Raw genomic sequence first — 27869 nt, 5'->3', positions numbered from 1 at the left:
GTTTTTCACTTGCAGTGTCTTTGAAATAGTTTATCATTTTTTGCTAAAAAATTATACTGGTGGATGGGGAGGCCAAAAGTATGCAAGACTGATGAATACCTGCAGGAGAAGGGAGACAACATCAAGGTGGCCATGCTGAGCTGCAAAGTGCAGAGGTGTCTCCCCTTCATTTGTCTGCACACAAACATTCAGCCTGAGCATTTCCCCCCCTTGCACTGAATGTTAATCATTTCCATTTAGCATCATCACCACAACCACAGTTCCACTCTAACACGACACACCACATCATTATAACAGAAAAAAAAATTCAATGCATTTAGCACTTGCAATACAGTCACAATCTGCAAGGGTATTTCTAACAAATACAAACACCACATAACATAAACACCGAATGATACATAGAACAATATGAGCAATTTGCAAGTGACCTACAAATGCCCTGTGCTGCTTTAAAATGATTTTACTTAAAGAAAATCAGGAAACATTCTCCTTCTTAAACACTGTGATTATTTTTTGTCATGTATTGAGACAGAATTCTTGCTTCACCTATCTCCTCATTTCTAATTTCATCTGAAACAATAGTTGAGGCAGGGACATTATAAAAAGCAAAAAGTGTGTTAAAAATGCATTTCCTCATTGTACAAAACAAGGAATTGTTCCAAGAAGCACGGGTTTGGGAGCCAGCACTTTTTGAAAGAAGCCAATTACAGCTCCACCCAAAACCTCAACAAGAATTAGAGGCGATGGCTCAAAAAATTCCAGCTATTCTAAACCAAAATATAGATAAATAAATAAACACAAAGAAGAAAAGAAAGAACAGCACAAAAAGTTACTTCCTGGTGGAATAAAAGGAACAGAAGAGTCTGGACGCTGATGAGCAAGTATGTTGAGGACATCTATCAGACTGCAAGGAGGAACTGCAGTTGTGGCTTAGGAACCTGAGGCTTTTTGACTCACAGTCCAAACCACAACAATAAAGTGTGAGGGGCCATGGCAGAACTGGTTAGGCCTTGGACTTCTGATCAGTGTTCACCAGTGGTATGGGTTTGAAGCCCTGTTTAGGCATGGTGTTGTGTCTTTGGGAAAGGTGCTTCACTCCAATTTTCCAAACTGCACTCATTTGTGAAGGACAGTACCTGATTTGGTTGGGGAAGATAAAATGTCCGGAAAGAATTGGACCCCGCTCTCCTAGGCCAATCCCTAGACACAGTGGAAATGGATTCACTGCCTCGATGGCCATAGATGGCTATGGGACCTTTAACCTACACCTTGCACAGGACGTATGAGCTTATATCACAGACTGACATAAGTTTACAGTTGGGCCAATAGCAAAGGGAGAGCTGTAAAATCAATGGTTTCTCCAATGCACTGGGAATTCATTTATAGCTTAGTCTTTTGTGAACGAATATGACTCAAAACTAGGAGGCAAAATTGCACTGGTTCTTAGTGCTGCAGCCTTGGGGGCTAGTTGGCCTTTGGGAACCACCTTGGCCCAAAGAGTGGGGATGTAACTTGGGCAAGACACTCTCCTCTATGATAAAACTTTAGCCCAGAAAGTCATGACAGCAGTTACCTCTGCTGTTCTGATGGTCACAGTCGAACACAACAGATTATCATACATGTACAGGACAGTGTGCCACAGTGTGCGTTACCTGTGCATTGACAATGGACTTGTCAGAGGTGTGTTGCAGCAGTATATCACAGATGTTGGCATGTCCGTTCCAGGCAGACAGGTGCAGGGGGGTACATCCCTGGCAGTCCACTTCCGTCACTATGGCCTTGGCTGCCAGCAACACCTGCACCACCTCCCTGAAACACACACATCATCATCATTCCTTTTTCATTTTCCATCTATGCTCTTGAAAGATCTTTACACTTAGCTGCTTATTCTAGACTGCTGTCTGAGACATACAAAGAGTGTTTCAAAAAACTGTCATTACATTCTTTCCCTGTTCATTTCACTCAGTTCAATCAAGCACTTCAAGGCACTGCTGTAAAATCGCCATACAAAAACCAAAACCAAAGAAACAAAACAGCAGGCACAGAAAAAGGCCTGATAAATAGACAAACAAGCATAACACTACTACCATTGACTCTCAGCATCAGGACTCTGACAGTAAGAAGGCAGAACTGTCACAGGGGAAAGGTCTTTACTAAGCGCTCTTTACATCATCTCACAGTGACAGGGAAAAGGTCTTTACTAAGCGCTCTTTACATTATCTTTATGATCAGCACATGCACAGCCATTCACATTGGATAACTTCCCCTCACTGGCTCTCATCAATCACACTGTTAAGACCATGATGAGGACAATGAGTTGCATGCAGACCAGTGAACTGAATGGAACTCTTACACAGGCAGGTCATGTAACATCTAGACCTTTTAGAAAAGGCTGTTCATGAAAGATTTCAGGAAAAGTCTCTCTGGTTATCCTTTAGTTTGGTTCAGTAACTTTGTTCCATGCAGGGTGGGGTGCATGCCCTTGCTACAGTACAAACATGGCTGATATCATGAGAGTTACAACTTGTTTTCTGAAAAACGGAGACATGGAGAACTCAAAACTAAAAAAAACGTTCATGTAAGGTCACTGACCTGCATACGGCTGGGATGCATGTGTTGCACAAATATCTTAACAAAACATAATGCAGGAAAAACAAAACAACAACCACAATGTAAATGACAACCATTTCTCATGAGAATCTATCTTTATTCTTTTCCCCTAGCTCTGTAAAGAGTTACTGGGGTGCCATATTGAACTGTTCCTCAGATTCCTCCAGGTTGTGTGTCAAAGCCTGGGTCTCTGCAAATGGTTTACCCCAACATTCTGCAATATTATCAGCCCATCATGTTTGTTTTTTCATGTCTTCACTTCCATAGACCTCCCAGTTCCTTGGGGGATTATTCATGACAGGCCAGTGAATCTTGTGAACCTGGGGCTATACCAATGTAGTTTTCTTTTCTTAAATGATGTTAGTTGTAGATCTTTATAATTATATGTTCCAATGTGCTGCTTGCTGGTTTGGTGCACTTATTTATTGGTGATAAAGTATCCTGAAATCACACCTCATTTCTATGGCTCGGTTCTTCTTTCTAAATCTGCTGTGAGGGTCTATGTCTCACATGCATATAAAATGAAAAGAAAAAAAAATACTGCTCATTAAGACATAGAAAGCAGCACTGCAAGCCCTGAACTAAGCATTGGTGGTGGATTTCTTTCAGTGTTGTTGCTCTTGTTGTTGTTGTTGTTGCTTTATGAAACAAAATAATCTATAACTAATGCTTAGAGTCTTGAGGTTAGCAGTGCTGATTTCTCTGCCTTAATCAAGTTAATGCATAGAAAATGAACACCTGATAGGAAAACAAATAAACTTGCAGACAGACAAAAACAGGATGGCACTGCACTGTGGCAATACACTCTCCTATGGGAAAGCAGCCTGAATTTCACACAGAGAAATCTATTGTGAGTAAAAAAAATAAATAAATAAATAAAAAAGCCATGTAATACAATTTGCAGTCACAGATGTATCCACAGAGAGCTTTTGAAAAAACTAAAAGAAGAAACCATCAAATCAAAGAGCTCAATTTCATAACTGGCTTTCTTCCCTCTCTCAACCTCTCTTCCTGTTTTTTTTTCCTTAGTAGGAACACTGTTTACACTCATGCAGTGGGAGAGGACACAAAAGAACCCTATCCAGCAACAATGCCTCAAAAGGACAGCAACCCTCGCCGGATGGAAAACATTTTCTGCTTCAATGCAACCACATAATGTGTCAAGCTGAAACCTGCTTCAAAAGAAAACAAGGAAATAACCATGCTTTCTCTCTCTGCACAGTGTGTGTGTGTGTGTGTGTGTGTGTGTGTGTGTGTGTGTGTGTGTGTGTGTGTTAGTGATGCAGTTGCTGACTGTCTTTCAGTGTCCAGAACATGCTGGTGCTGGATGGATAGCAGACGTGCATACACCAGTAAAACAGAATAGAACAGAATAGAATAGAATATGTCTTTATTACCGAGTGTACTGGGTCACAAGGAATATTGGGGAGGGGGGGGATAGTTCAAAACAATATACAAACATAAATAAAAAATCATACACAAAAATGATGCTCCATCTCCAGAGCTCAGAACACACACCAGTGTCACATCTTGAAACAGATCTCTTTGGGCTGCTCTTACTTTTTACATGTTTAAGTTTTTGTTTTTTGCTGTCCACAAAGTACTGGTGATATATATGTAGAGAGAGAGAGAGAGAGAGAGATGGATAAAACAGTTGACACAGCTAACTGGGGTGGCTACAAAACACACACACACACACACACACTGTGCGTGCACATAAGTGCGCACACATGCACACACACACACACACACACACACACACACACACACATACTTAAAGTGGAAAGAAGGTGACAACACAACACACACACACACACACACACACACACACACACACACACACACACTCACACACATGCACGCACGCACGCACGCACGCACGCACGCACACACACACACACACACACACACACACACAGGGTGGGTGGGGCTTTAGTAATTATTATCAGCAGTGTAGTGTCCTTGTGAGTGTGACAGATTTGTCTGGCAATATCCTGCCTCAGCCACTTCACAGCCAGTTTTCAAAGGGCAGCTATACAATGACTGAATGGGTTAGGAACAGGAAACTACACCCACACTTGTTCACAAAATCAAAAGAAACGACACTCAGATTGTCAGAATGCAAAAGACACTTGTTCAGTTGTATGCAACAGATTATGAATAACAGATTCATTGTAATGTAATATGGATATTCATAGCAACAATATGCTGGTTTAAAAACATTGTATATAAATATTGAAAAAGGTAGTTAAAAAACTGTGTCCATTTTCATTCTGCATAACCCTTTCTATTACCCCCCCAACCCCCTTTCTCTCTCTCTCTCTCTCTCTCTCTGTTTTTCTTTTTCCTTTTTCATCTCTCCTTCCCCTTCTTCCTCACAGCAAAGTTTGCACTGTTTCACATGATTCAAAATCAATCAGTATGAACATGAAAACTAAATGAATACAATGTTAATGATGTTGTTACTGCTGCTACTGGTGATGGTGGCAGAGTTTAAGTCACTGTAATTGTATTGGTGCTACAATTCTCATCATCATTATCTTTTTTTCATTATTATCATTATCATGACTACTATCATTATTATCATTATCATCATCATCAACATAATCATCATTATCATTAATATTATCACTATTTCTGTGTCTTGTCTCCTGTCCGGCTATACCATTCTCCCCTTTTACACATTTCTATAATTTCAAAGTGTCACATGACACTTGGCTACCAAAACAGAGTGCCGATGACACTGAAGTGATGACAGGACAGGAATGTAGCATGTCAGCATGTGACAGGTTGGTGCTGTCAACTGTAATGTGGGTGCCAAATATCCAAGCAATATTTATGACTATTTGTTGTCGTTTTTTTTTTAAGTTCAGTTTCAATATACACTTTTTTTAAATCTGTTTTTATGGTAATATTTGTTTCAAGGAATTTCTGACTATTTGGTTTTATAACAGCTTAGTTTCAATATCTCACACACACACACACACACACACACACACACACACACACACACAATTTGTACACCCTAAAATTGGGTCCATACTTGAGAAGAAAGTTACTGCAAGAATGTTAAGAAGAAAAGCAAGTGTCTGGTATTTTTAGAGGCACAGCACATGGGAACACAAAAAGCAAGAGTGAAAATCAAACCACGTTGTAAACAGGACTTCATGACCCATTCTGATTCAGTCATTTGTGTAGTGTAACTCAAGAAGTAAAACTGCATACTTAATTGAGTTAATGGACCATGCAAATGTGAAAAGGGGGTCCTTCAAGACACATTTCTTTGGCTCTTTTCTGGCTGTTTAGATGTAATCCAAGGACAAAATGATATGGTCAGCACTCTTTGTGTGTAGTAGTAGTAGTAGTTGTTGTTGTTGTTGTTGCAGCAGCAACAACTGGAGTAGTAGTACTAGTAGTAGTCGTCTTCAATTTTGTCTTTCCACACTATGTGACATTAGAAAGGGAGATTTGGGGGGAAACGAGGGGGCAAGGGGGGGTGGGGTGGGGGACAGTGTGTGTATGTGCGTGTGTGTGTGTGTCAAAAATTTTGTAACACATTTCCAGAGCAGCACAGTTCACCTGTCACCTCACTGAAACTGGACAATTACACAGTATACACGTGTCTTCCCTGGGGATGTTTCTAGGCTACCTTCTCTTTAGTTTACCACTTGATCACCTGTATGCAACCAGGAAGTGTTAAACAGCATCCACCTTGAAGCCATGTGCCTTTTGTCTGAGCATGAGTTACGAAGTTACTGTACTGTCACACACACACACACACACACACACACACACACACACACACACACTACATATCACTTACATCTCGTTTCTTTTTGTAACAAAAATTGCATATTTTGCTGAATCTATTGGAATGCAGAATAGGCCTTGTTGTCTCCCTTCGAGATTGTAATGTGCAGGAGTTTAGTGTATCTGTGCCTCACACATGCAAAATGTTCTATTGTTTTCAAATGACCCTATACATTACATACATTTGCGAGCATCAGGAGCATAGCTGTTCTGTGAACATAAAACCACTGTCTCACGAGTAACTAGCTCGTATAAAGCCTTGCAGCCTGGTGTTAGGCAGTGTCATATTTCAGATCCTGCACAAGCACAGGCGTGATTTGGAGAAGCAACTTCACAGTTTCAAGAAGGCATCAAAACATGCACATTGATCCATATACATATGCAACACGAAATCTGCTTTAATTTTTTTTTTTTTTTAAACAGAAGCAGAAGCCTTATAAGCATGCTGGTAACCTTATAACAGTGTGCTGGTCAGGACTGGAGGCCTACTAAATTTTTAAAAATACTTTACAATAAAATGAAATAAATAAAGATAAATGTGTGTGTGTGTGTGTGTGTGTGTGTGTGTGTGTGTGTGTGTGATAGAGAGAAAGGGAGAGAGAGAAAGAGAGAGAGAGAACAATGAACAAAAAGAACTGAAAGTAGCAACAATCAGGACACAAACTTTAGAAGCGAAAGGAGTTTGCTGAGGGGTAACATGAACAGCACATGAATCCCTTACCCATGTCCATTGAGAGCAGACAAATGAAGAGGGGTCTCTCCACTTGTGTCTTTACAATTGATGTTCACATGCTTCAAAGCCAGGAGACTGAAACAGACCATGAGGCAGGTATTTAACATTGATACAGATATAGTGTTGGTTCCATTACAACAACAAAAATAATAACAAAGACAAAAAATGACAGTCATTCACAGTTGTTAATATTATGCTTAGAATATTATACATGTATGTCACTTATGTTCTGTTTTCATTTGTGTTTCAATTTCACTGTATTGTTGTCCACTTTGTCTTCTCATCTTTTCCAATATATATATATATGTGTGTGTGTGTGTGTGTGTGTGTGTGTGTCGTTTTGTCAACTATGTGTTATAAAAATGGAATTTTTTTTTAAAGTAGAAGAAAAAAAAGTATGTAATACCCTCAAATGCCAAAGGCATTAACTTACCATTACTACAAAAAGTAATACCAAAGATCACTTGGCATAGGGTATAACGCAAAAAGAGGTATATATATATATATATATATATATATATATATATATATATATATATATATATATATATATATATGATGCTATAACAATAAAAACAATGCAAGGACCAATCACTGCTGCAATAACAATAACAGCAATATAAGGACCAATCACTGCTGCAATAACAATAACAGCAATATAAGGACCAATCACTGCTGCAATAACAATAACAGCAATATAAGGACCAATCATTGCTGCTATAACAATAACAGCAATATAAGGACCAATCACTGCTGCTATAACAATAACAGCAATGTAAGGACCAATCACTGCTGCAATAACAATAACAGCAATATAAGGACCAATCACTGCTGCAATAACAATAACAGCAATATAAGGACCAATCATTGCTGCTATAACAATAACAGCAATATAAGGACCAATCACTGCTGCTATAACAATAACAGCAATGTAAGGACCAATCACTGCTGCAATAACAATAACAGCAATATAAGGACCAATCACTGCTGCTATAACAATCACTGCTGCTATAACAATAACAGCAATATAAGGACCAATCACTGCTGCAATATCAATAACTGCAGTATAACTATAGGGACCATTCACTGCATCAATAACAACAAAAATTCAAGAACCAGGTCATTGCTGTAAAAACAATAACCGCAACAGAGGAACCAGTCTCATTGCTGCGATAGCAGTTACAAACCCATATGGGTGGAGAGGTAAGACCAAGCATCCAACATTCTCCATTTCTGGCAGTCATGGGACAGGGCCTAAATTTCAGCGAAGTTCCTTTCTATCTACTCAGTGGTGTTGTCTGCCCACTTCTCTCACTATCTGCCTAGTCTTTTCCCCTGCACTCTTTCCTGAATGGCGGTCTCGGGGAGCCTGTTGGATCTTGTCACAAGGCCATACCATCTCATTTTCCTTGTTTTCACTGTGGCGGGGCAGCAGTTACCTCCTCTGATAATCTGATGGCCAGAGTTGAAAATGACTATCATATGTACATATATACACAGTGACTGAGATGCAAAAGAACAGACATAAGACTTATTGCATGCCCTGGGAGAATGTGTAGATAATCTTCCCAGTTTCCACCAATCACTAAAGACACCACAACATACAAACAACTTAGAAACTTGATACCTATTTAAATGCTTTTAAAAAAAAGTTAAGCATATAGCCTGCAAAATTCAACAAAATGAGACAACAATCCGGAGAACCTGTTGACAATTGTATACAGTATAATGAGTATTCAAATTCAAATTCATCGAGACTGGAAGGTAATTTGAAAGAAGAGATATTAGTTGGATTAATAATGTTGCTCTTACAGAAGAGCTTCAGGCAAAAGCAAAATTAACTACTTATGAAGCAATTCAGTCATGGCTGAATCTCAAAAAGAAGAATGCCAACCCTTTTTCAAGTTTTTGCATAACACTGTTAAACAGACTAAACATCCAGTCAGATTTCATTCAAATCTGTTTGCCCAACCTCAGTCAAAATCCAGTTCTTATTCTCTGCAATGACTCAGTACAACCCTAACAGAGCTACAGAATTAAATAAAAGTGGTGGCACAAGAAAATTTTACCATTGTGGATGAGATTCACACCCAAGAGGAATGTCACCAATGACCAGCAAAGAATGCTGTACATGCCAACTTTCACACAAAAGAACACTTTGCATCAACCTGATGAAAGTGCACAACCTGCAATACTGAACATCACGAAAGTGGTTGTGGGCCTCGGTGCAGGGTCTCCTCTCCTGTGTAACCTAACACACTTCAGGACTTTTGACTTTTTTTTCCAACATCTGTGGCTATGCATTGCATATTTGGAAACAGTTATATGAGAGAACTGACAATGGCTAGTTCATGGAAACTGGATTTTTTCTTACTTTTTTTTTTTTTTTTTTTTTCAAATCAAATAAAGACATAATATATATGTGTGTGATCTTGTTGGTCCTCATCTGTTGTTCACAATCAACCTTTTGACAATTTTGCTGCAGAACTGGGGATTTCAACTTATGTCAAAATCGAGTGAAGCTAGTAGTTTGGAAGAGAAATCCTAAGAAGAGGGAAATATGGATTATTATTTTCTATTGTTAAATTAAATGAACTCAACAATAATATACAGTAACTTCCGGTTACTGAGAGAACTTTGCCTCATCATATGTATATAATCTTTTTTTAACTAGCTGAATCAACTTATTTCGACTTATATTCAAACTCTTGACAATGTAAAGCATGTTCCTGTGATGGTAGCTCTCTGCCTCCCATCGTGCTTCCTCACACCTGTGATTCGTCAAATCCTTCAGTTGACAAGTATGAAAGTAGCACCAGTACGTAGCAGACGACACATTCGCTGTGCGAAGTGCAGTGCAGACGTACTCCAACCAAACTGATAATTTATATCATATGTAAATTATTACTTTCAGTGAAGTCACTCAACGACAGTTGGGTCATGTTACTGGACACACTGTCTTTATCAACAACGTACGCAAAATTAATTGGTTACGAATTTGTCAGCTTCAACAAAACCTCACGACACACCTTCTTAGGCCTCCAGTCAGTCCTCCGCTTCCACTGCCGGATCGAGGCAGTTTTCCAGATACGATGGTCTTTACAACGGGTAAATTGCCTGTCCGAGCCGCTTCTAGCAGTTCGTGCTCCTTTCCCATGATTAGGTGTCGGAATCCATTAAGAATCAAAAGAATTTATCGTCGATGGTTTACTCGTTTCGTCTTTGATTCTCTAAAAATGTCAACTTCCTCTTTTGCAGACGACAGCGCCATCTGCAAAGGTAGACCACCTTTCCAAAGAGCAAATGAATCGATGATTTTTATTGGATACATTTTCAGCATTCTGACCAATCACATTGCAGTACTGAAAACTCCCCTTTTGTGACGTACTTGGCCAGAAATAGACGCCTGATGTAAACAAAAAACCACAGCTGAACGAGATTTCGCCAAGGGAACACGCGTGTGGGCACCAGCACAGAAGAACACGAATCTTGACTGACTCTCACAGAGAGAGAAAACGACAATATGACGAAACCACTTAACGTGGTAAGTTTTTGTATTACTTCTTCCAAACATGTTACACTCGTGACTCAGGTTTATGATATCGTGTTCATTGTTTCATTGTGTGGATGTAGCTAGCTGTCCATACTTTTCGCCACGAAGCCTTTCCAAAACTGGGTCAGCGTTTTTTATTTTTGTCACAATGGAAGGTCCCGAATGCTCAACCACACAAAGGAATCACGTGCTTAGAGTTTTTATTTTCCCACTGAGTCGATCATTCTCACATGCCTTATGTTAGACTGGGCATTTGTTTTAGTTGTATTTGAGTATCCGTTTAAAACCGACTATTCTAAAAAATAAAATAAAAAAGATATAAAATAAACCGAACAGACTACCCTCCCCTCTCTCTCTCTCCCTCTCTCTCTCTCTGACACATCTACATGTTGCCAGTATTATCATGAAATCATGATATGCCTAGGATCTGCTTGGTCCGAGATAGAATGACTTGACCATTTCTTTATCCATGACATAGGTTTTCAGTCATTTAACAGATTGAAGGAAGTTAAATTAGGGGTTCGTGGTCGATTTTTTGTTTTTGTTTGCAGATGTGTAGACATGACCAGTGTAGAAATGAACAGAATATTTTTGTTTATTCTGCTTCAATTATGTTTTTCTTTTCTGTTCCATTTTATCTGTTTTGCACCATTTTTGTTCTGATTTGTACTTAATATTTCACATAAGCTCTACAGCTAATGACATTAAACATTTCAGTGTTCAGCTCTCTCTCTCTCTCTCTCTCTCTCTCTCTATATATATATATATATATATATATATATATATGTCTCTTTAGCTGTCTCACATACATTTTTTTTTTTATTAATATGCATATTTTGATATTCTGAAATCACTATAGGCCTAGGATCAGCATGATCCAAGATATGACTTGATTATTCCTTCGGCTGCTAGGTAACAGATTTGAAAAAAAGTTACATAATAAATGGGTCCATTTTTTCTGCATCATTATTAGCGTTATTCTTATAATGTAATAGTATGTAGTAGTAGTAGTAGTAGTACTTATTAGTGTAGGGAAAAGTTCCTTGGCAAATGTAAACAACACACAAACACACACATACACACACACACATATGTGCACATATGCATGTGCAAACTGTGTTTTCAATCAGTCAAATGACCAAAAATATGTATCAATAAATGGTGTATCAGATAGTGAATGAATAAATCTCTCTCTCTCTCTCTCTCTCTCTCTCTCTCTCTCTCCATAGTGAATGAATAAATCTCTCTCTCTCTCTCTCTCTCTCTCTCTCTCTCTCTCTCTCTCTCTCTCCCCTCCCTCTCCCACCTTCTCAGTCCCACCATTCTGCTTTGGTGTATATGATATTACTGTCCACAGTGAAAGATACAAGACCTGTACTGCAAACGATATGGCATGCTGTTTTTTGTGGATCTGCAAAAGAAGTCCACTTCGATTTATGTTGTCCTGTGTTATATGATCTGACTCTGAGACAAAATATATATTCTGTAATTATATATTATGGAAGATCATGTGGTTTTCATATAGTCCTACGTCTTTATTTAACAAGTGAAAACAATTTGAATCCTGTCATACATTCAAGTTGATAAGAAGACATAGATTGATGACTGGCTATCCAGAAATAGTTTATGTTTATGTACACATGCAGTGAGGTATTATATCCATGGAATATGCTTAAATGTTATCACATGAAAAAAATTCTAATCAGCTCTTCAGAGGAGGCCATGGCCTTGTTGAATAAACTATCATTCTTTCTGTCTCTCTGTCTCTCTCTCTCTGGAACAACAAATTGATTTTGCAACATGGTTCACAATAATGGGGTTTGGACAGGTTCATTGTGAATCTGTGAATTCATTTGTAATTGAAAAGTATTTGGGGGTAGATGGGTGAACTCCAGTTGATTTAGTATATATCATGGTGAAACTAATCAGTTTCCTTCATATATGAACTCAGTTGTGGTTAAGAATGGAAGATGTATGGAATGCCATACAACTTACAGGAATTTGATGCAAGTTTGCGTGAGGATGGTTTGGGGCATGTGGAACCCTGTATATACCTGTGAAAGATTTGATTTGTATTGAGTTACATTGATTGATATGAAAGCATATAATCTGCTTTTAAATTGGGATACGAAATATATACTTGCTTATATACTGGAAAAACCATAATTATGGCAGATAAAATGAGGTTTTGACTGGGGTTTTTTCTGGTTTGTCAGTATTGACAAATTATATAAGAAGATAATGGGCTCTTGTATGATAATTATACCTCCCTCCCTCCCTCCCTCTCTCGTGTCTTTCTTTTTTTCTTCTTCTTCTGCATTTGGTAGGCTGTGTATACATAGTTCCTTTTTTTTTTTTTAAAGCAGATTCAGTGTAACATATTATATGTGGATAAGTTCCCACACTGTGACAATGGCCTCCTTGAAGCAAACTGAAACAATCTTGTCTGGTGTCTTTCATAACATGCACACTGTATCTTTGTTCAGTTTCTGTGGAGGGAATACATATTTATAGTCTCATGTGGAACTTTTTCTTTCTGTCATTATGTCTGTTACCAGTCTTTCCAGCACAAGTTGAGTCTTCCCATATTCTCCCTTCTCTGTCTTTCTGTCTCTGTCTCCATCTCTCTCCATCTCTCTCTCTCTCTCTCTCTCTCTGTATAAATATATTCATATATATATATATATATATATATATACACACACATATATATATATATATATATATATATATATATATATATATATTATGTGTGTATATATATGTATACATATATATATATGTGTGTGTGTGTATGTGTGTGTGCATATATATGTGTGTGTGTGTGTATATGTGTATACATATATATATATATGTGTGTTAGTTTCCTTTGTGGGTTATTTTCTGCATGTTGAAATATAAATCTTACAGTTTACATTGATAATCATGTTGAAGAAATAGACCTTTTCTTTGATCTTTGAAATTTGAATTGATTGTATAACTATAAGAATCTGTTTAGGGGGTGGCAGTGTTGTTGGCTGTGTCCTGTTTCTGTAAACTTATGACTGTGCCCGCCATACACAAAGTTTATTTGTTTGAAGAAAAAAAAGGACATCTGTTCGACTTACTACAGTCTGTCGAATTCCACAGATAAATAGGAGTTTCTTTCGACTCTTGCTGATAATGGTTTTCTAACTGCCAGCTTGACAGGTTTTATGTCACTGATAACGTTATCGGGCATGGTGACATGAAAAGGGAAAAATAAAATCCCAATCTTGTGTCAGCGCTGCCGTGAGGACGAGAACACTTTCACCAAAAGTGTCTGGTGTCATGACTCACGCATGGTCCCACTGGCTGACCTGTCGTTTGCCAGCTTGTCTCCTGCCATGGTGGCTGAATCAGTTTAGGCATCGTGGTTGGACTCGAGAGCAAGTTCGAGGGCCCGTTTCGGATCAGTGTTGCGTCCTTGGGGAAGGCACATCACTCCGATCCCCACCCCACCCCATCCCCCGCCTTCCTGTGGGCCCCGCCATCCTGTGTCGAGCCATGAGTTTTCGACACGTGGGACATGAAATCCCTGAGGGCCGTAACTTGAAAGGCAGTGGGAAATTGGACATTGTGTCGTTATTTTTTAAACGGCCTTGTAGACTCATTAATTTTCATGTTTAACTTTAAACGAAACAACCTCGCTCGCGTTTGGCAGTGGTGAAGGATGGGGGCTGGCGGTGACAGCTTGTGCTGTCCGACTTAGAACCGAACAGCAGTTAATGATTATATATATATATATATATATATATATATATATATATATATATATATATATATATATATATATTGCTGAACCTTTTTTTCTGCCACTTTTAAGCAATGATTTCTTTGTTAGTCGTTCCTCGTTCCCTCCCTCTCTGTCACACACACACACACACACACACTGACACACACACACACACACACACACACACACACACACTGACACACACACACACATATATATATATATATATATATATATATATATATATATATATATATATTGGGTGTCCCCCCAAAAGTGAAGCGCTTTTTGACAAGTATTTTCTCAGGGGTAGAGAAACCGAATTCATTGAAAATTTTCACTCCGTAACCTCAAGGTGTCACCAACTAGTCTGCAAAATATCTAAACCGGTTCGGACGCAAATTATGCGAGTATTGTCAAATTCAAATCAGCATGTCAAAAAATCCAGTATCAGAGCTGTGCAATGTGACCTTCATCATATTCATGCCAGTTGCCAGGTGTTGGCATCTCAGTGTCAATCAGTGTCAGTCTAAAAATAGCCTGTTTGGGTGTCAAGTCTGTTGATTTTCTTATTGTCCAAAATCAGTTCTGTCCAAAGTTTCAGTTTGGAAAGATCAACCATGCCTTTGAGTGAAAGTGAAAGTTTACCATTGAAAACTGTTTCAAGGAGAAAGGCTGGGGTAGAAGAAGGGTCGTAAAAGAATAACGGCGAGTTTTTCTTTTCCCTCTAACAATTTGGTCCCTCCTTGATACCTGTATCCTCATGAAGGGCTTCAGCTCCAGTTCTTTCGCCATTCTTGGCACAGAAGATTTGCTCGCTTGTAAATCGCTTGCAACTTCTCTAAGAGATTTGTGGGTCCTTGGGTACACCTCCTGGGATTGAATCAGATCCTCAACACGGTCCTTGTTCTCCTCCGAACATGCAGTCTTGGGTCTCCCACTGCCAATTTTACGTGCTACTGACGCTGTAGTGCGTATTTTAGCGATGTCTGTTTACAGTGACATGACTCCACCCCTTGCCTGGAAATTCCTTTACGATCCTTCTTCCACCCCAGCCTTTCTCCTTGAAACAGATTTCACTGGTAACCTTATCACTTTCACTCAAAGGCATGCTTGATCCTTCCAAACTGAAACTTTCGACAGAACTGATTTTGGATACAGATGACAATTAAAAAATCAATAAACCTGACACCTAGACAGGCTATTTTTATTCTGACACTGATTGACAGATGCCAACACCTGGCAGCTGGCATGAACATGATGAAGGTCACATTGCACAGCTCTGATATTGGATTTTTTGACATGCTGTTTTGAATTTGACAATACTAGCATAATTTGCGTCCGAACTTTGAGATATTTTGCAGACTAGTTGGCGATACCCTAAGTTTACTGTGTGAAAAATTTCAATGAACTCGGTTTCTCTATCACTGAGAAAATACTTGTCAAAAAGCGGTTCACTTTTTTTGGGACACCCGATAAATATATATATGATATATATAGCGAGAGTGTGTGTGTGTGTGTGTCTCTGTCTCTCTCTCTCTCTCTCTCTCTCTCTCTCTCTCTCTCTCTCTCTCTCTCTCTACCAGATGTGATGTGTGCGAGTGCGTGCGTATGTATGTCAAGGTGTCAATGGTTTAATCGTTTGTTTCAAAACTACCATCATTGTTAAAAATCAGCCATGACTGCTTCAGTTTTTGATCCAGCTCGGCATAGTGTGTTTGTTTAAAATGCATTCATTCAGTCGAGCATAAAATCTTTCCGAAGCTAGGATATGTCTGCAAGCAGAATTTGTTTTTGATGTTCTGTGGAGTCTAAGTTGATAAAAGCTATCCTATCTGCAGTGCGGAAACTGTAATATTCTGACAGACTCTCGTCGCTACCGTTTTGTTACGAATATAAGATGTTGATAAGATGATAACAAATGAATGAAAAACTGATACTGAGATGAGATATATAAATAAATAACCGCTGAACAGTTTGATAATATAATGATAAACAAATAAGTAATAGATAAATGAATTCATATAAGCGTTACATATTAGAATTATAGATAACCAATAATTACGTAATGATAGATAATAAGAAATTTAAAAAATAAATAAATAAAAACACTCAGCCACTGTTCAATCTGTCTGCCAATATATTTAGGCCAGTACGAAATAACAAGGAGCGTCACATGAGCGTTCACGGCTGGCTGAATTACGAAGCGACCTTTACATAAAATGCCGTCCTTGTCTGCATGTGACTCTTTTTCCCTCTCCCCCGGTCCAAAGTCCACATGGGAGGCGGGCAGATCCATGAAGAATGACTAAGAGTGTCAAGTAGGCCTACTGTCTGTATCCAGTGTCGTCACGGGACAGGTCGAAAGTACACTGCTAAGTTTTGTGAAAGTACGTTCGCATCAGTACATTCTGATTTCCTCTCTTGTCTATTTTAAGCAACATGATTTGGTTTGGCATACACTCTGTCTGTTTCTCTCTCTCTCTCTCTCTCTCTCTCTCACACACACACACACACACACACACACGCGCGCGCGCGCGCGCGCGTACCATGCCTCCTTTCTGAACTACTATCCCATGTGGTTTCTGTATTTTTAATGGTCTTTTTTCCATGTAGATGCTATGAACAGAGCGTCTACTAATTTTATTTTACTGATTCAGATTGTCTCCTCCATCGAGCTGACATGATTTACTGGGAAATTTGAGAACAAGGGGTAAAAAAAAAATTTTTTTGAACAAATATTTAACCTATTCATTGACCCAACCCAGGCCCCTCGCTGTGACTCTCTCATCCCAATCCTACACTTTGATGTGACATTCCCATCGTGTGAATGTGTCGGTGTCCTTCACACATAACATCTGTGTGTGTGTGTGTGTCTCTCTCTCTCTCTCTCTCTCTCTCTCGTGTATGTGCACAACACCTGTTACTGTGTTAATATCCACAAGGTTTCCTTTCACAGTTGATGAAGCACATGGGCATGTAGACGTACATCAGACGAGCGCGCGCTTGCCCGTTTAAAGATAAGGGGGCAAATATAATGATGATAATGATGATGATGATAGTAATAATGATAATAATAAAAGGAAAGAAAGAAGACGTTATATTGATGTTTTGTTTTTATTCGTCACCCAGCTAGAGGGGTGGATCCTGGCAAAACAGACTGTCAGCAGTAAATATTACCAATGAACCAGTTCGGGATAGGGAGGTCACAGTAGGACTATGATAGTGAAAAACAGGTCTTCACTGTAACCGAAAGTGGAGAAAAATTATCGTCGGATTTCTTTTGTACGTGCAATATATGTTTAGATAATTTTCGGTTTAACAAGTGCAAGGACTTAAGATAGTATCGTGGCTGTTCACTGTGACAGATTGTGGAGATAGTTTATCGATTTCTTTTGTATGTGCAATAGATTTTCGGATACTTGAACTTGTATGGTATCTGAAACAGCTGATATGTTTGCGTACGTGTGCGTGTATGTGTCATAAGCCCACACACCCATGTATTGCACATTGAGGACGCCTGAACTGTCCTGTTTTGAGTCCTGACACAAATGTGAGTGGGACAAAGATAGCAGACAGACGTACAGACTGACCGAATTTGCTTGGGCTCGAGATAATGGAAGGGGTTGATAATCACTGATATCAGTAGGCTTGTAAAAACAATTATACGACGACATAAGTAATTTTTCTCCATCCATTTCGCAATTCAATGATAAAGCAAAACGCCAAACTTAGATATCATTCCCTAGCAAAACGCCAAACTTGAATAACTGTCCTTGTGTGGCATAAGTACGATGTTAATGTGTTTTCTCAAACAGTATTCATCTACTTGTCGCGTAACAAACATGCCCAGTGTCACACCAGTGCACTCAAATGATTGGTCGAAGATGTTTTCCAAAACCATTGGGGACAGTATAGTATTTTGATAGTACGACCTTGTGGCTGCTGATTTTCTTTGCTCGCATTGTAGGTCAGTGTGTCAACTGACAGACAAAGTGCACACCCACTGACTGAGCCTTGTTTTGGTTGGGTCACACTGGGTCTGCCCCTTACCTTGCCCTCAGACAAGGGCGGAGGTGTGTGACTTACCGGAGTGTTGGTGGGGAGGGGGTGTGGGGGTGGGGGCAGGAGTGCACAGCTCTTTTGAACTCGAACAGGACCGCGGTACATGGTTATTGTTATTGTAACACACCCACGTTGGGGAGCAGTTTTGATTACCCCGTGCTTTTGACACTGAGGTGTGCGATTACTCGCTGATGCGTGTCGATGCTGATGATTATACTTGTAATGTATGCGTGAGCATGCCAATGCATGCGCATTAAACACACACACACACACACACATATATATATATATATATATCCTGATATTCTGGTAGCAAAGTAACATCCACAGGTTCCACATGTGCCAGAAAGCATATCACAAAACAACTGATTTCCGGGAAAGGGGTGTGGGGTAAGTGGTCTTTGCAAAACATCGATCAAAACCTTTTTTTCCGCTGTTTGTTGTTCCATTCAAACATTCCGTGCTCACTGTGAAAGAGGAAAGAACAAAATATACGAACCATTAATTGTTAAACAAAGAAAACGAACGATTTTTAAACACTCGATGTTTATATTTTGCGGTTGTTCCGTCTGTGTACAGTGCATTACACAGGGCATTTCACACAGATAAATCTGGTGTGACTAAATGTAATGCAATACAATACACGTCCTGCGAGCACGTGACCAGCTAAACAAAAAACAAAAACAAAACAAACTTATCAGAGTGGTGTAATCGTGGTCTCATTAACCTGTCTACAAGTAACGTGACGCCAAAGCTTCCACCCAGGGTGAGGTCTGTGTGCCAACAGTATGACCGGATTCCAAAGTTCAAGGAGGGAAGGTCTGTCCTCAAGGCGGCCTGTGGACTTGCTGGGACTGGCTGCCTGGCTGCTTGACGTCACAACTGAACAGTTATTGTATCACAGTGGTGTAGAGGACATGTGCAGCAGACAGCTAATGAAATGCCGTCTTTCGTGGGATTGGTTCTTTCAAGTTAGTGTAGCGTGTTCATTATTTAGAGTAGCCTCTTTCCACAATTAGTGATATTAAACGATACATTATATTAGACTGAGTATTGAAAAAAAAAAGTTTTTAATGAAAGAATTATACGACAGCTAATTTTGTCTCTATCCATTTCGCATCTAAATGATAAAGCAAGACACCAAAATTAAACAGCTGTTCTCGTTGGAGTGTGTGTGTGTGTGTGTGTGTGTGCTGGAACAAATTCACGCTTGTGCGCAGCCCGGGAGATGGCAGTGACGGACTTGTGAATAGAATGACCGCTTTTTTGTTCTTTCTTAAGGCCGTGGACGGCGGTCCTTCCCTAGGGAGGAGAGCCGCGTTGTTGGCGGAGTGGCGGCCATGTTGTCATTGATTTCCCATCACTCCCACCACGACTGTCAGTCAGGGCTGGCAGACATCACTGACTCTCTGAGTGAGCTCCCCCTGCAGAGCTCAACACCCACCATCCACACCTTCCCCCACTGATCCTCACATTCTCACCGCACGCACAAGCAAGCAATTTCAGCACTCAGCGCCAGTCAACCCATCTTGTTGGGCCTTTCAGCGCGTCAGTGCACGCACGCGCGCGTGTGCGGGCACATGCATACACATACGCACGCACGCACGCACACACACACACACACACACACACACACACACACACGGCGCATCCCTCTCTCTCTAACGCATGTGCTTAACCACTTGCACGTTTATTTATCTAAGCACCCATTCGCGTGCACAAATATGCACTGACATCACTGCATGCTCTTTGAAGTCTTTGCTATTTGCAACACAGGCTCAGTACAGGCTCGGTCTCTCTCTTCCCCTCCCCCCACCACCCCCACAGCCCTTCCCCTCCCCTCCCCTCCCCTCCCCCATCGAATTGTTAAAACTTTTTCAACGTAACATCTTTTTCCCATTAGTGACTGGCGACACATTCCCCGATGCTTGGTTGAAAGTGTTCATGGGAGATCGTGACTAGGGGAGCCAGCCACAAAGGGGCCCATTTTCAGGGCTGATACAAGTGAACAGTAAAAGTCAAATTGGGGCCTTCGTTCTTATTCAGTGTTGTTGTATGTATATACCAGTGCGTCTGGTGTGAAAATAGAGGTGTACTACTCTGAGTTCATGCGTATTGACACGAAATCAGGAAGGGGACCGGAGTGTTGGAGTAGGGAGGGGAGGGGTGGGTTGCGAAGTGGCGCAGCCCACTGACTTATAAATAGTAACAATACAGTGCATTATAAAAATCTATTTGTATGTCCGTGAGCACAGCCGGAAAGATTGCACAGCTGCACACGCTTCGATCTTGGCTGTGTTGAGTCATACCGTCGCTGTAAAAAAATAAAAAAAAAAAAAAGAAGAAGAAGAAAAAAAGGGGGCATTTACGTTCCATTAAGGCTTGGTCGACTTTGACGACAAAGGTATATTCAAAATATATGTATAAAAGGGGTATAGGCCTCAGCTGGTTTCTGGAAAGGCCAATCAATAGGCTCAGGATAAAAAGACATGTAAGTACTACGTGTCTGTACCAGCATACAACTTAAAGGGACAAAGTAATTAAATGATATTAAAAATGCCCATGAAGTTCCACCATCTTCTTCGTCATCACTAATCATCGTCAGCTATGCGAGTCGTAAATGACGTCAACTTGGCGGAATAATAATGCATAGTCACTGTTATAGCCCATCCATTTAAAACCTTTCAGGGAGTATTTACAGTTTTGACAATGGAGATTACAACTGAATATCCTAAACAGTACTGGAATCGAAAGTAAGTGTGCGTGTCAGAACTCAAAGAACTTCAGATTATATACTGTGCCAATCCAAGCCTTACACACCAGGGAAATAGGTTACTTGGGTGGTGTTTCCGGACACTCAAAACAATAACAAGGCCCACTGATGACGTCCAGCGTCTTGCCTCTGCCAATTCGGTGAGTCAGTTAAAGGTCAGTGCAGTGCAGTGCTGAGGCAGTGTGGTCCATGACGCAGACCTGTGTCCAGCTCTGCCCCTCAGGGGGGAATACCCTCCCCCACCCCCACCCCCGACCTCAACTCGGTCAGCTCACTTCAGCAACAGTCACGACCTTTATTGCCGCGCTAAACTTGAGCGGGTGCCAAACTTTAAATCAGTCACCCACGTAATTATCTTTCCTTTCTTTTTCTTCCCCTCCACTCGTCTCTCTCTCCATTCGTCTTTCCTTCGCTTTAATCGGGTAGATGCACAACTATGAATCAGTCATGCACATTGTTTCCGCTTTTTTTCTTTCTTTCTTTTTTTTTTTTTTTCTTTTTTTTTTCAAGTCTCTCTCTCTCTCTCTCTCTCTCTCTCTCTCTCTCTCTCTCTCTCTCCTTCCTTCTTTCCTTCCAATCGTCTTTTTTTCTTCTTTTTCTTTTCGATCTTTCTTTCTTTTCTTCTGTTGATTCTGACTTTTCTCTTTTCGTGTCAACCTGTGTATTGGACTCAGCACTTCGTTATCATTGCAAGAGCTTCATATAGGCTAGTGTTTTGGAGGGTGTTTGTTTGTTTTGTTTTTGTGTGTGTGTGTTTTGTTGTTGTTTTGTTATCATGTGTTCTCTCTCTCTCTCTCTCTCTCTCTCTCTCTCTCTCTCTGTCTCTGTGTGTGTGTGTGTGTGATATTTTAAACACAGTTTTTGTTGTTTGGTCCCTTTCTAAAATTCCAGTCAGAAAAATGAGATCGAGTGGTTTTTTTGTTTGTTGTTATTCAAACAACAGCTTCTGATCACTTTTGAATACTCCGATAGGTGTCACAGATTCGTTCAAATCAAATGGATTCAGTCGTAATTGATTATTTTTGTTTTGGGGTGGGTTTTTTGTTGTTGTTGTTGTTGTTGTTTGGTTTTTGTTTGTTTTTGTTTTTTGTTGTTGGTTTTTGTTTGTTTTGTTTTTGTTTTGGGGGCAGGGGGTGTCTTCATACGTTGTTTTTCCTTTGTCATCAGTTTTTACCCACATTCAGCAACGTTTGTTGTTCCTTTGTCATCAGTTTTTACCCACATTCAGCAACGTTTGTTGTTCCTTTGTCATCAGTTTTTACCCACATTCAGCAACGTTTGTTTTTCCTTTGTCATCAGTTTTTACCCACATTCAGCAACGTTTGTTTTTCCTTTGTCATCAGTTTTTACCCACATTCAGCAACGTTTGTTTTTCCTTTGTCATCAGTTTTTACCCACATTCAGCAACGTTTGTTTTTCCTTTGTCATCAGTGTTTACCCACATTCAGCAACGTTTGTTGTTCCTTTGTCATCAGTGTTTACCCACATTCAGCAACATCTGCAGCCTAGAACCACGTATATTAAATTAAGTCCCTTACTCCTTTTTTTGTTAGCAGTTTTACAATTTCTTAATTGGAGTACGACGTGAAAGCATTTAATTTGGAATTAGAATCATTGCTGCTTTGTTTCTTTTTGTAAAGTTGTATAAAGATATTTCTTTCTTCTTCTTTTTTTTTTTTAATTAAAAAGATATCAAAGCTGTAAATTTCCATGCTATTGAGAAACAGAAGCACGAATTACATGATTTATCCATACTGAAAACGAGTTCTGAAAATTACTTTATATTGCGGGTTTTCTTTTGTGAACAAGCACTCTGGTGTCGTTTGTTGTTGTTTCTGTTTGTTAATGTTTGTTTGACAGTTCGCCCCGCCAAAAGAGCATTAAACGTTTCATTCGACAGCTTGCATGCATTTATCTCACACACACACACACACACACACACACACACACACATTGTCAGAGGGACATATGACTGTTTTGATCTGACAGTCCGTGTCCTTTTCCATCATACGTTTTGTTTGACGGTCTCTGGTTTGTCAAGTGGGATTGCAGTCAACTTGTTGAACAGCCACCGTTTGTGGTCGTTTCCTTTTGCAGTTGATTTCCACGTGTTGAAAGAGCTATACTGGTTGCTTCGTCTGGTTTAAACGTTTTTAATTCATTTCGTTGATATCAGCGTTTAATGTACACAGCATTGAATCAAAGATCAGCAACAAGCGTGAGCTAATATCGCGATCTTTCACGTTATGCATACGATTTACAAATGCAATGGCGGATGATAAATATTATATTCGATTATACAATTTTAAGTGCAAATCAAAATATAGTGCATTCAGTAGTGAACATTATATTGTAATGTTTGATTCTTTCAAACTGTCAGGAGGAGCTCAGATCGTTTTGTCAGTTTACTGAGTGGAGGGAGTTGAGTGGACATGTCATTGCCATGGCCATTGTCTTTCTTGAAGGCTGTTTCCCGTCCTCTTCAGGTCCTGGCCATCACTGACCCAGATCAGTGCATAGACACTAGAATGAGATATTAGTGTCTATGGTCAGTGCGACCTCACCAGTGACAGATAACATGGGTCAAGTCAGTCCGCCTGCAGACGGCTTTAGTCAGCACGTTATCATAAGAAAAGTCATATTTTCACTGCGTGTGCCAGTTCTTTCCTATGTAGTTTCACAGCTGAGTTACAAATATTCAGTTAGAAATGATTTCTACAATGACTGACGGGACAGTGGAGTGATGGCCTAGAGGTAACGCGTCCGCTTTGGAAGCGAGAGAATCTGAGCGCGCTGGTTCGAATCGCGGCTCAGCCGCCGATATTTTCTCCCCCTCCACTAGACCGTCAGTGGTGGTCTGGACGCGAGTCATTCGGATGAGACAATAAACCGAGGTCCTGTGTGCAGCATGCGATTAGCGCACGTAAAAGAACCCATGGCAACAAAAGGGTTGTTCCTGGCAAAATTCTGTCGAAAATCTACTTCGATAGGAAAAACAAATAAAACTGCACGCAGGAAAAAATACCAAAAAATGGGTGGCGCTGTAGTGTAGCGACGCGCTCTCCATGGGGAGAGCAGCCCGAATTTCACACAGAGAAATCTGTTGTGATAAAAAGAAATACAAATAAACAAATCCCTTTCTTCCTTCCAACTCATTTGTATTTTTCATGCGTTTTCGAACTGAAACAAGGAGCAGGTCTGTGGTTTTCGTCATTCCATTAAAGCCATTCAGTGTGCTCGCCTGCTGTTGCCAATAAATTGTCCACGTGAGTGTGTGCATGCGTGTGTAAATGAGATTGCACTAGGTGGCATGGCACGTGGGTGCCACCGTGTGTTTGTGTGTGTGTGTGTGTGTGTGCGCGCGCGCGCGTGTGCAAATACTCCATGTTTATTTGCTATTTTGTGAATGGGCTGATAAAACAGGATTTCATGTCCGAAACCAGTGACATCTCTTTTTTCCCTCAGTTTCTCTCAATAGATTGCTATTGTTGTTTGCCACTTCTCAGGCTTTTCTCCTGTCCCATTTACTCAGGTTTGATTCAACTGTACCCGATAGCTGATTAAGGTTTGATTCAACTGTACCCGATAGCTGATTAACTCACTCAGTACGGCCAGTCCTCTCTTCTCCTCTACACAGACCCCTCGGATGTCCAGTGGGTGTCTGAATGACCCAACCTTTAGCTTCCGTCGTCAGAATTGTGGTATTCTTTGTCAACATTCACGTCTTCAGTATAAGAGTCTTCCGCTTGCAATATTTTGATGATGGTAACTGGGGTGAAACGCTGTTAATGTCGTCTCTTTCGCCGTTCGTATGGAAAGAGTTAAGGTTTGATTCAACTGTACCCGATAGCTGATTAAAACTGTGAAAGAAGTGCGCAGTGTATGTAGTCATTCGGATGAGATGATAACCGAGGTCCCGTATGCAGCATGCACTTAGCGCACGTAAAAACACCCACAGCAACAAAAGGGTTGCTCCTGGCAAAATTCTTTAGAAAAATCCACTTTGATAGGAAAAACAAATAAAACTGCACGCAGGAAAAGAAAAGAAAACAAATGGATGGCGTTGTAGTGTAGCGACGCGCTCTCCCTGGAGGGAGCAGCCCGAATTTCACACAGAGAAATTTGTTGTGATAAAATGAAATGCAAATGCAAATACAAATATGTCTGCTTTCCTGTCCATATGTATTTGTGTGCTGTTGAATCACTGTCTGTGTCTGTCTGTCTGTCTGCCTGCCTGTGCCTCTATATATTTTGCTCGGAGCTTTCGTTCAGTTCATGACTCTTCGATCCATCAGTACCGAAATATATGTTTCATCATTATCGCCGTCGTCACAGTTGTCGGCGTCATCACCATTATCACGAACACAAGACGTAGACCACAATGCCTGCAGCTACCCTGTTGTTGCTGCTGCTGCAAAATGGTTATGGTGAAGAAGTAGAAAAGATGATATTGTGATAACCTACTATTACGAAGGCGACAATTGTGAATGGCTGAACGATTTCCACTATGATGTGGGCGGGGGGAGACACACACACACACACACACACACAGGAGGCAACAGATGCTGGCGTGACGTGACGCACAGCTCAGAGAGCTCTGTGAAGGGTGGCGGGTTTGCCAACAGAGGATCACAAAGGATTATTGACACCCTCGTGCACACGTGGTGCTCAACATGCTGGATGTGAAGGCTTCTGACGTCACGGCTGACGTCATGCGACCGTCTTTAGCCGGAACGGCCTTGGATTTATAGATTATACGTGTGTGGATTTATTTTGTTTATTTATGCAGTCGCGGTTAACCTGAATTTTCATTTCCGCTTATCTTATTATGTTCCACCAAGAACTTGGGCATAATTCTTTCTTCACTTATTTTCATTTCCCGGCCATTTTTTTTAGTGATTTGTGGAACGGGTATTTATTTATTCATTTATCTTATTAGATTGATTGTTTATTTCCGTGACGTCATCGAGAACTGACACCAAGACATCTTATTTTCTCTTTCAGTTCGTCTCGATTATGTCATTTCTCTTCTGGCTGGCATCCTTGACACTATCCTGCAAAATCTCCAGACTGAATGCACTGCAAGGCTTATACCTGGAATATCAAGACAAAGCCAGATTACACCTTGTCTTGAGAAACTACACTGGCGGCCCATCGCTTTCGGGATAAATTACAAACTGGCCACCATGTTTTTAACGTCAGAAATCCTTCTGCGTAAACACACAACAGTGCCTTTCTGACTTAATTTCCGCGCGCGCGCGCACACACACACACACACACGCACGCACGCACGCACGCACACACACGGCACTCTATTCCCCGCACTGACCACAAGGATACTCACCTATCTCTTCAGTACCGTGACTACAGAAGTAGAGAAGACACGGCGGGAAATGGACAGTGGACAAAGATCTCGGGCTCTGCTTGAAGCAAAATTCCTCGTTTTGAAGTGCGAAATTTGGCCAAGCAGAGCAAACCGTTAGGCCTAGTTTGCATCCGTTTGACATGGTAAGTATATGTATCACCAACAATGGAGTATAATACAAACTCCCTTGAAGGTCAGCCGCGGCATAGTAGTAGGTTTGTGTGTGTTTTGACTGAGTGTGTGTGTTTGTGTGTGTGTGTGAGAGAGAGAGAGAGAGAGAGAGACTTGACACTGACATTTTTATTGCTTGCAGCTAATCCAACCGTAAATGGAAAATCCAGTGTTACATGTCGCACCATAAAACTACTCAGTTAAACATTACCTTTCTAACAAAATATTGACAAGCGTATCAATCAGTGGTGAATCAAGTCACGTCAACTCATCGAATGCAACCATCAAAGACACGCCCCCCCCTCCCCCCCCTAAACTTTCTCCCTTCCCACTTCTCTGAGGTGCCCTGCCTATCACGTTAATTCCCATCCTTTTTCACCAAGCATGCCAGCACAGCAGACACTCACGCACATTATCTGCCCACTGGTTTGAAATTCATCCCGTGTCCTTTCCCCAAACCACACCCTCCCTGCACACATAAGAGTTCATGCGTACGCGAACGATCGCGAAAGAGAGAGAGAGAGGGGGGGGGGCGCTGTCAGTTTCCGGTTTCGAGGACGTGTGAGAGCGTGCGAACTGATCCATTTTTACAACATTACATCTGCGTTCACACTGGGGAGGGGGGGGGGGGTAAGGTCACCAGAGGTGGATCCAAAATGGCAGTGATGATGATAAGTGTTGCACTTTGTCCCCACTTGAAACCACGTGCCTCTTTCGTCACCGCGTATGGCCGTCTGCTCGTCAGTCACTTCACCCTCGTACACTCTCTCCACACGTTTCACACGGACACTTGTCAAAACCCACAGTGTCGCTTTTGGAGTGTTTTTTAAGCTGTCATGCAGCTGGAGATAAGCCTGATCACGAGGCTTCAATAACTTTTGTGCTTTTCTCTCGTCGCTCTCCACAGCGAATGATGATGGAGTTGGGGGTGGCATATTTTGATGGTGGGGTGGGGAGGAGGAGAGGAGGGGGTGGGTGGCCCCGATGGGAGACTGAGGAGAGGGGGTGGAGGTGGCGGGGCGTGTTGACGTGTAC

At 40.8% G+C, this 27869-nt stretch overlaps 2 protein-coding genes across 6 annotated transcripts in view; one reads left to right on the top strand and one right to left on the bottom strand.

Annotated features, from left to right (window-relative positions):
* Positions 1-10410, bottom strand: part of LOC143301522 (uncharacterized) — a 169358-nt gene extending 158948 nt beyond the window's left edge. For all 5 annotated transcript variants that reach the window (XM_076615876.1, XM_076615880.1, XM_076615879.1 and 2 more), the window contains exons 1-4: positions 10183-10410; positions 7142-7228; positions 1653-1809; positions 100-174 (exon numbers count right to left, since the gene is read on the bottom strand). In XM_076615876.1, coding sequence (XP_076471991.1) covers positions 100-174; positions 1653-1809; positions 7142-7228; positions 10183-10310 — 447 coding nt within the window. In that variant the 5' untranslated portion in view covers positions 10311-10410. The remainder of the gene's footprint in view (positions 1-99; positions 175-1652; positions 1810-7141; positions 7229-10182) is intronic.
* Positions 10411-10569: 159 nt separating this feature from the next.
* The window catches only part of LOC143301618 (lysoplasmalogenase TMEM86A-like), a 25843-nt gene continuing 8543 nt past the window's right edge, over positions 10570-27869 (top strand). Inside the window, exon 1 of the mRNA XM_076616020.1 lies at positions 10570-10697. Coding sequence (XP_076472135.1) covers positions 10677-10697 — 21 coding nt within the window. The 5' untranslated portion in view covers positions 10570-10676. The remainder of the gene's footprint in view (positions 10698-27869) is intronic.

The sequence above is a fragment of the Babylonia areolata genome, chromosome 27, assembly GCF_041734735.1.
Source record: "Babylonia areolata isolate BAREFJ2019XMU chromosome 27, ASM4173473v1, whole genome shotgun sequence".
In the NCBI taxonomy this organism is placed as follows: domain Eukaryota; kingdom Metazoa; phylum Mollusca; class Gastropoda; order Neogastropoda; family Buccinidae; genus Babylonia; species Babylonia areolata.
The sequence above is the reverse complement of the archived record's forward strand: the minus strand, read 5'-3'. Positions and strand labels throughout refer to the sequence as shown.